This window comes from Amphibalanus amphitrite, unplaced genomic scaffold, assembly GCF_019059575.1.
Source record: "Amphibalanus amphitrite isolate SeventyFive unplaced genomic scaffold, NRLGWU_Aamphi_draft 000348F_arrow, whole genome shotgun sequence".
In the NCBI taxonomy this organism is placed as follows: domain Eukaryota; kingdom Metazoa; phylum Arthropoda; class Thecostraca; order Balanomorpha; family Balanidae; genus Amphibalanus; species Amphibalanus amphitrite.
Window position 1 is genome coordinate 538,407 of NW_024881843.1, and position 13,850 is coordinate 552,256.

General features: G+C 46.2%; 1 protein-coding gene across 2 annotated transcripts in view; it reads right to left on the reverse strand.

Moving 5' to 3' along the window:
- Nucleotides 1-10,920, reverse strand: part of LOC122389206 (endoplasmic reticulum aminopeptidase 1-like) — a 415,829-nt gene extending 404,909 nt beyond the window's left edge. The window contains exon 1 of one of the 2 annotated variants that reach the window (XM_043380990.1): nucleotides 10,806-10,920. Coding sequence is in view for 1 of the 2 variants with exons in the window: in XM_043380988.1 (XP_043236923.1) it covers nucleotides 748-762 (15 nt within the window). In the remaining variant the exon portion in view is untranslated. Of the gene's footprint in view, nucleotides 1-747; nucleotides 981-10,805 lie in introns of those variants that run through there. The other variant, XM_043380988.1, reaches the window with a different exon arrangement.
- Between the last annotated feature and the right edge of the window lie 2,930 nt (nucleotides 10,921-13,850).

A 13,850-nucleotide genomic window follows, 5' to 3' on the forward strand; every position in this document is an offset into this window, starting at 1 on the left:
CGCGTGTCGCTACGTGGCCCAGGAGCCGAGGGGGGGGGGGGGCGTAAAACGCCCCCCCCCAACACTTGGCGGAAAGTGCACGCTACCAGCACGGCGCGGGTTAAAACGTCTGTCATCCACATATATAATACGCGAGTTATCATGCATTAACAAGCCTCACGAAGTGTGGTCAACATACTGCCCGAGTAAACATCTTGCCCATGAGAAGGGAGGTGGGTAGTATGCATACTGCCCGGGCTGTTGGGTAGTATGCATACTGCCTGGGTAGTTTGCATACTGCCCGGGTAGTTTGCATACTGCCCAAGTTAGCATATGACCCGTAACATATAAAATACCTATTCAACGCAAACCAGCTCGGGTGGTCCTTAGAATAATCATTTGCACATAAACTGGCCAGAGAAGGCATTCATATCACACACACACACACACACACACACACACACACACACACACACACACACACACACACACACACACACACACACACACACACACACACACACACACACACACACACACACAAAACTGAGCAAGGATCGGGCTGTATGTCATGGAATATATGTACATATAGTCTACGACATAGACTATATGTCATAGACTATATATTCCGTGTGTTTCTTGTACAGCTGGCGTTCTACCGTGCAGGAGCAAAAGAAAATCATAGAAGCACCGTGAGTTGAAAGTAAATGTTTAATTAGAACACACCCTAAATTGTACGTGTATGTGTGTCCTCAGTCCATTTCTTACCGGCATGCCTGACATTCCGTCTCGAAGTGGAAGAGAAGCGTAACGTCAAAAAAAATTCTTCAAAGGATCAACGTGTTTATAAGAAGCTGCAACTGATGGATGCTCATTTAGATCACCAGTGGTCACAGAACAGATTATGCTTATGACGAGGTCCGACTGATCATCCTCACTGCACTGTTCAGTGTGTCAGTGTACACTGTACAGCTCTCGGCGCACCTGCCTGCTGTGCACCTGCGCACACAAACGCGCTCCGACTGCGGCCTGGGCCGGCACAAGGCACCTTTCGCTGCCGCCCCTGCATCGTGTCGACAGCAGCGCCGCTCCGATCGGCCCGGCTGCGGCGGCGGCTCGGAGCGGCGCCGTTCCCCTCCTGCAGCACCGCCGCCCAGCTGTGCCAGGACGCGCCCATCAGATCAGTTGTGACATGGACAGGTGATCTGTTCGCGGCTCGGCAAAACGGCCGACAGGTGACTTTTCGAGCTGGGCCGGTGCATTGTGCGCTCTCGATTGGGACACCTGTGGCGCCGGTACGCTCCGTCCCCGCCCGACCGACCGCGCACCCTCCGTCCCCGCTCGACCGACCGCGCACACTCCGTCCCCGCCCGACTGCAAGCAAATATGAAAATGCAAATTATGAAAATTAGGTTGGCTTCTTGACTTGATAGTTATAGCTATTTATAGTTATAGTTATTACTTATTTGTTATGCTTATTATGTTATAGTTATTTATTACACTATGGTTATATGCTTCAACGTTCTTTCTTCTTTGTTTTGATTAACCCGGCAGGCGGTGGGCCTCCCGGCCACCTTCCGCGCGGTGGGGGGGGGGGCATTTTTTTGCCCCGTATCTCCGAAACTACTAGACGGATCCGGAAAATTCAAACGGCGTTCGATAGCCCTGTCAAATTTGTCGAAGGAAACCAAATTTCATTCACCTCGGGGTCACCGATGACGTCACAGCTCAGGTCAAAGATAAAATGTTTCACCATTCACGGTGAAACTAGGGAAAGCGCTATAACACCGAGTAAAACGCATTTTGTCGAAAATCAGCGATAGGGCGTCAGTTGTCTAGTACATATGTTGCTATTAGAGGTCACTGGTCATACCAGGTCGGGTCACAGGTCAGGTCACCAAAGGTCACCAAGGCCGGGTCCCAAAATGAACCCAACTTAACTAAGGTTGTGCGATGCGTGTTTTATGGCCAGTTTTTCATTTCCAACTCAATGGTGTTGGTTATAAGACCATCAGGTACGGTTTAGGCCACCTTCTGGTGGAGGTCAGGTCAAGGTCAGGTCAAAAAGGTCAAATTTCAAAGTTGATATTTTTGCATAAAATGGGTATTGATTCGATGCAGCTCGTCACGGGGAGTCTAATGATATTCTTTGTTTTGCGCTACAAGGTCTAGAATTGCTAAAAATTGAGTTTGAAAATTTGACGTCATCAATTTTGAACAGTTTTTTTTTCGCTATAACTTGGCCAAAAAAAGAGATATCGATCTCAAATTTGGTATGTAGATAGAAGGCGGTAGGGACTATCACATACAGGGTGTCTCAAAAGTTCGCTTACACATTTCCAGGGGTGAAAAATTGTATCGTTTTGTCGTTGTCGACGACAACCGAGAAGACGATCTTATGGCGACCACGCGCCGCGCCTGAACTGATTAAGACCTCCCGCTTAGTGCGGTTAGAAGCGCGCAATCCATCCGCCTCTGCCCACCCAACCCAATCGCCTCTGTCCACGCAAACTATTCTCTGTCCCTCCCCATCACATCGACTCGCAGTTCTCGAGTCCGTTACCTCCCGTACGCGGCGGCATCCCAGTGGAAAATTTCCTGGTAGCTATACAGACATATTCCAACTCCCCGTAGCTATTTAGTATATACTGCGTCGTTCGACCATCGTTCAGACGGCCGATCGGCGACCCTCATAAAGACGACCAATGGCATACCAAGTGGTCGCCGTGGTTGTCCGCTGGCAACACGTGTCTGGCAAATCTAGTACATTCCAGGACTCGGCCGGCCCCTGCCCGCACCCTTCAGCGCCGCCCCCGGCCGGCGCGGCGGCCAGTTAGCGTCCCCTCTAATCCGCCGGGGCTCTTTTGTGACGTCAAAACCCACCCCGGTGGCGCCTGGGGGTAGGTCCGCGGCGGGACATCTTGAGTGGGACCGTGTCAGTGCCGGTAATGTTTTGGTGAGGCCGAGGGGAGGGCACGCCATGTCATGCCCACGAGGATATGGAGGCTCAGGACTTCAGAGGTCGAGGAACACGGATCGTCGGACAATTGAGCCTGACGGCTGAGCGCCCTGCGCTATCAAAAAGGAGCGGAATTATAATATATTCGCACGCAGGGTACGTGGCGTCTGCACGACTGAAGTGTACCAACTTGAGCACGTTTTGTTCAAAGGTGAGTGGAAGTCGACCAGTGGCACCGTCGAAGGGTCACCGAAAGGGTCAAAAGGGCTGTCTAATCTTTTCCGCGGCGCTGTACAGCTCTATATAATTGGTTCCCGAGCTGTGCGCCGGTGTTCAAAAAAATTGAAAGGCAATATCTTTCATGACCTCCGGTGACCTGACCTTTGACTTAGCCTATAAAAAGAATGTCATATTTTCGCCCTTATTTTGGACGTTCTTTCGAATGCCGTTTACTGCTTGTCACTACGCGACCCAGGATCCGAGTTAAAAAGGCGGGGTGTTGACCCCCCCCCCCTCCCGAGCAGGGCGTGGAAATCAAGGACCCTCAGCGGGCGCAGGTTAGACATCTTGAGTTGACAACCAAATAAGCCCGTTTTCCTTTGGACGACAACCACCGAAACACTTTTTCCAGCCCTGCACATTTCCCATGCCAATAAAGCATATAAGAACCGGCCAAAAGTATAAGGTTTTGGTGTCTGTGTGTACACTAGACAAATATGCATGCTTTGACAACTGATTAAGAAGGTTAGAAATCAACCCCTTTGTTGTATCTCCAAAAATATTTGCCCATACCGATTTTTGTTGCTCCGTCAGCTGCCGGAGGCTGATAAAAGGTTACCAGCTTTCAAGCTCTTGCAGGGAAATCCCCTGCAGTTTCTGCGTCGGATTTAGTTTTGACTAGCTCCCCGGCAACATCTGATTTTCCATGAAAGCCGACAGCTTGCATCGACACCATTCATTAGTATTTTGTAGGCATTCTCTGGCGCTAACTCCTTCATGAATGACTGGCGCCGACATCCCAAGCGCCATTTTCCTTTTCAAAACGACCCCAGTCCTGAACAAACGGGAAGTGCCAGGAGTAAATTTTTCGCATCATATGGTAGCAGAATGTGTCGGACGTCTGTTTCTCAGACACATTGTGCAAATTTTGCAAATTCCAAGCGCTCGTCATTCCCCATGCCAAGACCTTCGCTCGGTTGCGGAGTGTTTTCCTCGGGAGAGGTTCTGCTTTGTAAACGGCCCAAACCTGTCCATTGTGTGGTTTTATCGGGATTTTGTGTTTAAAAGAAAATTATTCGCTGCAGATCTGCCTCTTGAAACTTCGTTAGATAAAATTTTACAATAACTGACACTTTTGGAGGGTCAGGTGTCCTTGGCATTGACGATTTTTGTGTTATTGTCCCCAAAAATTAGCGTTATAGATATTATAAACAATTTTAAATTATAATTTGCCTTTATTTTACGATGACCTGCACTTTTTGAAAATGGGTAACCTCTGTCTGTGAGCTTCTTGCCAGTTTTCAATAGTTATGACCGCATTTTCAGCTGCTTTCCGGAACACGAGTCTGCTGTCGTGCGAGGGTCGTTCAAAACGCCGTTAGTCTCGCATGGTTTCGTCCTTCAAAAATTTTAGCCACCGTTTTTATGAGATGATCATCATGTTGCACTCATCCTCGCCGACACTTAGCCATGTGTCATTTCCGACTTAACCATTCCCATTACTCCTGAAACAGAGAGTTTCACAACATACCCGACTTTGCAACCTACATTTTCGTGCCTGACCCATGGTCAGAGGTGAACCCTTTTTGTGAGCTCATGAAGGGTCGAATGCACTTGAAAACAATGAGACTGCTTGAGGAAGGTTGTCACCAATGCCCATGCGAAATTTCGACTTTTAATTTCTTGTTGATTCAGAATTATTGACAAAAAAGCATGACTGGTACCTGTAAGCGAACTTTTGAGACACCCTGTATATTCCGTTTTTTTTCGAAATTCTAAAAATGCATTTTTCGGCTATTATATTCAAAAAGTCTTTTTTTATATTTGGGGGTCTAAATCCAAAAAATTCGATAAACCGAAATAGCAGTTTTGTAGACCTCTTGATTTCACACTTTTTATGACCGAAAATTTTTTATGTATTTCTAAAGCTGTAGGCCTGACAGCTCTTCCCGCGAAATCTTTTTTGGGTCGAAAATGGCAGAAATTACGTCACTCTGACGTCATTAGCGGCCAACCTATCATAGCCTTTGGAAACAATTTTGGTCACCCTGTGCGCTAGCTACTCCCGGGAGGGTACTGAAAGTTTGGTGACGATCGGCGCAGCGGTTCTCGATATCGAAAAAAAAACAATGGGGGGAAATGCCCCCCCCCCCCACCGCCTGGAAGGTTAATTCGAACGAACGGTGGAAGTAGTTGAGATCCCGAATCCCCCCCCCCCCCCCACCCCCACATTAACTGGCAAAGTCGTCTATAAAGATGGCCTCTTCCAAGTAAAGTGCTATAGCGGTATCATGCTCCTTGCGATTTCATACGCGGCACGCTCACTGAGCTGACTGTGATTGGCGCTCAATGAGCAGACCAATAAGCCAATGAGCGCCCCGTTGAGTACGCGCCAGAGGCGATGGACGGGGTCAAGGGTGAGCGATACGAGCATGACCTCTGGCCGGCCGCGAGTTTCCTAAGTGTGGAACTATTCATACCGTCGCCCGTTCGAGTGACGTCATCACTCGGCGCTGGCGGCTAGGTGCATGGATTGGCGGGTCCTTAAGTTGGCGAAGAGGCGGAGCCAGTTATCCTGCGTAAATATTTAGTCAGTCTTAATTTTAGCGAGTTCCCTAGCTAGAGAAAAAGTAACTTGTTCTACGTGAATATATAACCGGTGTTATTTCAGTTATCGTTCGTGCATTCGCCCACCTTGGAAGCATATCTCCTACGAGGTGCTTGAGTTTTGACGGTGTGGTTTGTGCACTGCGTTTCGCTTCAGCATTGAGCAAATGTCTTCGGTATTACGGCTGGTGATACTGCCTATCGGCGTTGAATGATGTTTGACACCAATAGGACATAAATTAGCAGGTAGTGCAAATTTATTATTAGCAGATTTATTAGCGAGATTATTAGCAGATTTATTAGCGGATTTATTATTTATTTTATTAGCAGGTAGTGCGGAACTATAGTGCGGATAGTGAGTGACGCCATCTGGACCGATGCTGGAGATGGTAGCGCCACCTGCCGCCACTTAACTGCTCGCTACTTGGTAACAGTGCCTGGCTGGTGCTGTGTGCTGATTGTTTGAAGCGTAGTACCTTATGACGTACAATATAAGGTCACTTTGTAAAATTTGAGGAGCATGGACGAATTAATTTGTGAGACATTGACGCCTTAGTAATACGTAATTGTTCCCAACACAAGCTACGTATTAGATTTCAATGTATTGCTCAACTTCCCATAATAACACCAGGGGCGCTAGTGCCGCGCGCCGCTAGCCTATAATCGTGCAGCGATTGGTCGGCCGACTGTGAGCCATGACGTCACAGCCTGTAACGTCATCTTGGCGAAGCTTACGCCAATCAGAGACCTTAGGTATGGGCAGTTCCACACTTAAGAAACTCGCTGGCCAGGCCTCCAGGGTGCACATCAGAATAGCTAGTGACCTTTGAGCTAGTGACTTTTGAGCTAGTACAAAACATCTAGTGCTTCAAAACAGCTAGTGACAAAACAGCTAGCGTCAAAATAGCTAATGAAGCAAAATAGCTAGTGCTTAAAAACAGCTAGGGACAAAACAGCTAGCGTCAAAACAGCTAGTGAAGCAAAAGAGCTAGTGCCTCAAAACAGCTAGTGACGAAAAATCTATCGCCAAAATTGCTATTTCGTTGAACCTCTGTTCCCTTCCTTCACTTCGCTTCGAAAATGCAAGATATCTATTACTGTAAATATGTATTTCCCGCGATATGCCATCTCAAACATTCAAAGTGATGTTAAAACCTACTCCCCGAATAAATTCTTTTTTGCTAATGATGCCTTCCCTGTAGCGTCTGAGTAGAGGAACTAATCTGGCATTAATGTCTCTGTATGGAACATCCATGGCCAGTGGCCACTTTTGAATTTCATAAGACAGAACCTTGAAGGTTTTGTTTTTTTTTTGGATGACGGTGAAAAATGTCATTAATGATGGTTGCGATGAGTCAAATATGCCTTGAATTCCCCGGTGCCACGCTTCTAATTTGTTGTTTGTCCTATGGATCCCGTCCGGCGTCCTCTGTCCTTCTGGCATTCCGAATAATTTTGTCAAACAACGGTGCTCTTCTGCTCCTAATTCTACCCGTCGGGACTCGTTGTCGGGAAAGAATCTAAGAACTCGTCGGGAAAGAATCTACGAGTATAACAGCTGCTCGTACTAAGTACAAATCAGCTACTTTGCTCCATGAGTTATTTCGACGCTAGCGATTTTGTCACTAGCTACATGATGAAACGCTAGCTATTTTGCTCTACTAGCTATATTGACGCTAGCTGTTTTGTCACTAGCTGATTTGATGCACTAGCTATTTTGCATTACTAGCTATTTTGGCGCTAGCTGTTTTGTCACTAGCTGTTTTGAAGCACTAACTCTTTTGTACTAGCTCAAAAGTCACTAGCTCAATAGTCACTAGCTGTTTTGACGTTTTGGCCTCCAGACCGTTTCCACCCAGTTGTCAGACACCGGTGCCTCCGTCATACAGCAGTTTTGCTCCTGCCGCTGGCGTAAGATTTTGCTTCAACGTGCATCTTATAATACAGGCCATGACCGTACTGCTGAGGCCCTAAACTGAGCGAAAAGGTTCGCCGGACCGGATATTTGAAGCCATGCAAAAATATTTTAAAGAATTAGTCTATACAGGTGTGCCGAAATTAAACATGTTGATAGGCTAATGTTATGGAAATATCAATGGAGTTTTAAAATGAAAATAGTTGTGGTGTATGGTAAATCTGAGACGGTATCTCCTGATCCAAACAGCTTATCTCTTTTATCTTCGAAACTGGAGCCTTAAGTCATTTCATTCAAAGCTCTCACGTAACACGCCGTCTGCTTCGCAAAATGGCATCAGACATACCGCTCCCGCACACCTGAAGTCAAAGCTCGCTGTGCCCTGCGGCTGGCGTCCCTGTCACCTGTTTTCACATGCGATGTTCCGAAGTGCCTCTAATTCACGAAAATGTTTATGACGTCACCATGCCCTATGTATGTTGGAGCTATTTTTTTACAATTTGGGGGTCAAAAATCAAGATAGAAAGTTGAAATTTGGGACATCTAATGTTCTAGTAGAGCTCTATAACATATATTGCGTTTTTTTTTTTTTTGGAAAATCTCAAAATGTTGGATTTTATTAGCTGTTTTCCAAAAAATATAGTTTTTTGAATTTTTAGGGGTGAAAAACGCATTTTATGGAAAATTCGAGATGGCCATTTTAAAGAACTCGTTGAGCTGCGTCTATTCATGTCCTTTATTTGCAATTAACTTTGAACCTTGATTTTTAACGATTTTCTAAACATTTACCACTTTTTGACTGAAAACGCCATGTAGTTACATCACTAAAATAAATAAATAAAGGTAAATTTTCCTTAAAAATTACACAGAAGACGTCACATTGATGGGGGAGAAGGTATGCCCAGTTTCAAGTTGATAGCGTAAGCGGTTCATGAGTTATTCAAGAAAAACGAAGGGGGGTCGGATCCCCCAGGCGGTCGCGGGTTAACCCGGCAGTTGCTGGGGTATTTCGCCACCCACCGTTTGCTGGGGGGGGGGGGCGTTAAACGCCCCCAGCCGCTAACTCCAGAACCAACAGGCGCAGCGAAACAAACGAGGCGGCAAACGAAAGAACGCGACGAGACGCTTCAGATGAGTACTTTAAAGTTGAATTTTGAGGTCACAGGTCAGGTCAAGGTCAGGTCAAACACCTGAAATCGGGCTTTCAGTAGCATGGACTTCAGGACTTCGCAATGGGCGCCGCCTCTCGTCATAAACTCTGTCAAAACGGTGCACAATCCATCATATAAGGCCTACAAGAGTGTCAGCTCCATGCAGGGGTCAGTCAAGCATAGGTCAGGGTCAAGGTCAGGTCAACCGGGCAGGCACATATCCCCGAAAATAAAAACTGATATTCGCAGCCTGTGACACATATTTTATGGGTAATTTGGGGCGTAGAACACGATGGTGACATTCATTTTATCATATGTGTACGTGTTTGGCTAAAAAAGTTCAATTTAAGTAATGCATGTATCATGGTCGTGAAGTAATCACGAGAAATTGCCAAGATTCAGTGCAAGATTTTGGAAAATGCGGAACGATAATCAATAATCGAAGATAGTCATTTCATTGTTCATGGTATTGGCAGTCTAATGGCGTTTACGGCATGTCTGTATGTCTATTCTGTGATTTTATATGATTTTTGAACATATGCCGTTTTTGGTCGAAAACTCAGAAATCATGACGTCACTAAAACCTCGATATCTCAAAAAATTTCCGACCGATTGTTTTGAAACTTTGTCACAATAAACTTCAATCAATTCCCTACAGGTACCCAAAATTTGGCGCGCCTGCGGCGCGCCGTTTTTATGCTATGGCCCGGCGAAAAAAGTGGGGGCGTTTAACGCCCCCCCAGCAACTCGCGGGTTAATGATTGGTGCTAGCTTTTGTCCGATTACAGTATATGCGCTCATTATGGCAGCGGTGACCTGTACATGCAAATATTGAGAAATGATCAGAAAAGTCTGTTTCTATAACACCAGAGTGCTGCACCATTGATATGTCATTGCAATATATGTTGTCTAATGTCTATCAGAGTAGTAGATATGTCAGATACTCTTGTAGCCTTTGAGATGGTTGGAAGTAAACCATATGAGCACATAAGTGTGAAAAATGGTTCACACAAAGTTGGAGTTCATGGCATACAGGTCAAAATTAAAATCTCCAACAATGTACGTCAGTACATTTAGCCTGGAAACCGCAGACAAACACTGTTCTAATTCCTCTAAGAACTCTGCACTATTTTTTGGTGATCTATAAATCTGAATCACAAGGCAGCGTTTATGTTTATCTTGATTAAGCATTAGGAACACTACATCTGCTGTAGGAAATTGAAACAAACTTATTTGTTGTACTGGTGTAGGTATCTTCAAATACATAAACTGCTGAGACACCACCAGCTTTGGTGGTGCGGCTAGTACAAAACAGTTTGTATTTGTTTATGTTAAAGAGATGTATGTTATGTTAGAGAGATGCATGACGTCCCTTGGGTCACAAGAGTTTTTGTCAATAACTCGATTTAATTGAGCTAGCGATTCGCGAAAGCCACCAATGTACTCAAAAAGACCTGCCGAATCGAATGATAGGGGAGAAAGGGACAGATAGTGTAACGGGACACATCCTGTCAGCAAGGTTTTATCGAAAACTGTCGAGTGCAGGTATGTTGTTGTAATTTGTGATATGCAGCGAGCAGATATTGATCCTCTGCTACCGTTATTTTTGTTGTTGTTTTTTTAACGTAGGTATGCCTAGAATTGTGGTGCCTATTTGTTTATGCATCTACCAACATCGATGCTGGAGAGATTATCGTTTTTATCGCATGCAAAGGCAGACTACTCAAATTACCCCACGGGGGGGGGGGCAAGTTGAGCACACCGTGACCTGGTGGAGATGTAAGACTATGGTATGCTAGGTATGCTAGGTTATGGTATTCAAGGTATGGTCAGCTCGTACAAAAATGAGGCTTGCATGGTGAAAGGAAGTTACATTTGCGCTACTGAAATAATTTTCTTCATCCAGGGTTGAACTGGAATTTTGTATGACTGAGAAGACGCGAAAATATGTTCAAATTACCCCAGCCTTCCCTACCGTCTTTCACGTAGCACTGGTCGGCGGGCAGTGCGTGGCGGTGGCCGTGGCCGCGTGCAGCGTCTCCACTGGTCGGCTGTGGCAGCCGGCGCGGCGGCGGCTGGTGAAGCGGCCGCTCCTCGACCCTGCCGCTGCGCCGCCGCCAGCTGCGGTCGGCCTCACGTGCTGGCTGCGCGCACTGACTGGCCCCACAGCCGGCACTGGCCCGGACAAATCCCACTCGCCGCAATTGAGTTTCATTGCGCCTGTAAAGAGCAGCGAGTGCAGTCAGCGGCGGGCGGACCGCCACCAGCTGACTGAACAGACAATTCAGTCAGCTGACCTAACTGGGTGAGGTTAGACACTAGGCCCAATCTCACCAAGGTAGGTAAACTTAATTTTGGGGTAGGTAGTATAATTGTAGTTACGTAGTGGGGTAGTTTGGTATTTTACCCCAAATTGAGTTTACCGCACTTGGTGAAACTGGGCCCAGCAGTTTTACAGACGCACAGTGGGGATTTTTTTCCCGATCTAGCACGACTTAATTCGTAGAGGACAAACCAAAGGTAGTACTGCAGTGCAGGGGCGTCGCCACGGATTTTTGAGTGGGGAGGGGGGTCGGGTTTCCGGTCTTCGTCTTGATGGGTAGGGGTGTTTTTAGCCACACTCCCGGTTTTTTTTCGTGTGCCCGGAGAAAAACCTCGGCGCGCAGCGCCGCGAAAGAAGCGGCATATCTTATTTTACATCAATTTTGCATCGTGCATAAAAATCAAGCAGAGGTCACCTGAGGTCAGGTCACAATGTCATGTCGAGTTCAGTTTTAATGCCTCTTAAAACTGCAATCTTGTCATTGCTATAGATTATCTCCTGACTCCTATAAGTCTGAAATTTGGTGTAATGAATGGGATTATAAGTGCCAACAGTTCATGAATCTGGTATTTTACATCTGAGAAGCGAAGTCAGGTCAAATAGGTGTGTGACCTCACCAATCATGATAGGATATGGGAAAAAGCACGATGCCCTCTGCTTTGAAAGAATATGCTAAAAACGATAGATACTTTTGTAGCCATGGCACCTTGTTCATTTTAGAGATAAGGTGCAGCTAATGACCAGTGGTGACTGAAATGGTCAGTCATTAGGTCATCAAAGGTCTCTAACACATTTTCGACAACAACTTTTGATGGAGACGTTGTAGAGCGATGACAGCACCTGGAGTGTGTTCAGCTCAGTAACACAGATCGATCCATATGCAGCAGGTTCTTTTCCGGTCAGGTCATGACCTTTACCTGATGTCAAGTTTTCTATTCAAGTTTTTAACCCGCGCACCGACGGGGGGGGGGGGCGGATATCCGCCCCCCCCTGAGGTTTTTCGCAAATAGCGGGAAAACTGCGGCGCGAAATTTGGTATGACTATTCCCTCATCAATTTTACACATGGTGTGCAAGTTTGAACCTCCTACCTTTCAAGGTCAGGTCACCAGGTCACTTTGAATGACCCAACCTCAAGTCACTTTTTTGCAACTTTGTCACCGTGCCAGAGCTACAGTAGATGTCGGAGGCCTTTGAAAGTTGCAGGATCTTATTAGGTCATTAGTAGCTACAATTTGTATATCTCGGAATTTTGATATCGGTGACCTAAGGTCAGGTCAATTTCGCGACCTCCCCATTATAAGTCAATGGGGGAAACTCAACTCCTTGTTTTTACCACTAAAACGGGTCGGAATGGCCCCATATACCATACATGACTTCATATACGATCAACCTTCACTACCTTGAGGTCTGTTTTGCTGTTGGGCAGCTGTGAGGTCATGTGACGTCATCAAAGGTCACCAAAGGTTTTTGGCCAATAACTCTGTAGGTACAGGAACAAGATACAGACGCGTGGATGGTCTCATTGTGTTCAGCTCGTCAAGACGCATCGAATGATATACATGATGACCTCGAGGTCACGTGACCTGAGGTCAACCTTTGACCTTGACCTTTCGAGGTCAACATATATATCATTCGATGCGGATTGACGAGAGGATTACGATGATGCCCTTAGTTTGTTCCTATCTTGACTAATTCGAAAGTTATTCGAGAAAAACTCTCTCCATATCTAGCGCCGCCATTTTGAGTTTTCGACCCCTGTGACGTCATCTTTGACCTGACCTGAAAATGACCTTTGTAAAAATTGTAGATCTTGACCGTGCGTATCCAATGCCGTTTACCGCTTGTCGCTATCTTGCTTCGTTCTCGAGATCTCAGGGGGGGGGGGGCGGTCATCCGCCCCCCCCCGTCGGTGCGAAGTTGGCGCAGACCCCCGTCGGTGCGCGGGTTAAGTTCAAATTGTAAGCCATGCGACGTGTTTCGACGAAACAAAAACGATGGTGATGACATGAATATCATACACATTCACTGATCATAGGTTGTTACAGAACAAATGTTTTGGCAAAATCCATCTGTTTAGCTGTTTGGACTCTATGGTACACAAGCCATAGACCCGAAGTCATATCTGAGGCGAAGTTGGCGAAAGAGCTTTAGAAAGCTATCGAATACGCTTTCTGTGTTGCTGTAGCTCTTATTCGTATTTTGCGGGTCGCTAAGGTCAAACGTTTACCAACGCAACGCATAAGGCATGCTTTCGGCCGCTGATCGAGGTAGAGTTTCGCGGAAGAGCGAAAATGCTGCCCGTGATGAGAGAAAGCCGATGATGCCCAATTTCAAGGTCTTGGCCGGGTCATCTTAGGTCAACGCCCAAAAGTAGGAAAAATCTGGCCGCCTGCTAGAACTTAGTGAGCCGTAGCTGTTATCGGGGTCCCGAGTACGAGTTCGATGTTAGTCTTGAACAAAGATGTATGTATGTATGTATTCATCGTAAGGTCATCCAGTATCATGCCGGTTTTTCATACCTAGAGTCATATAAAAGGTGATAAGCGAAATATTACATAGAGGGATGATAAGTAACACGTACGGCTCTCCAGTAAAAGTCTTGTTGGTTTTGCTTTTTCGGACATATCTGGTCCTATATAATGTTTAAATGCATAAGTATCAACCCGGATTATGTGTATGCACATTTACCACGAGA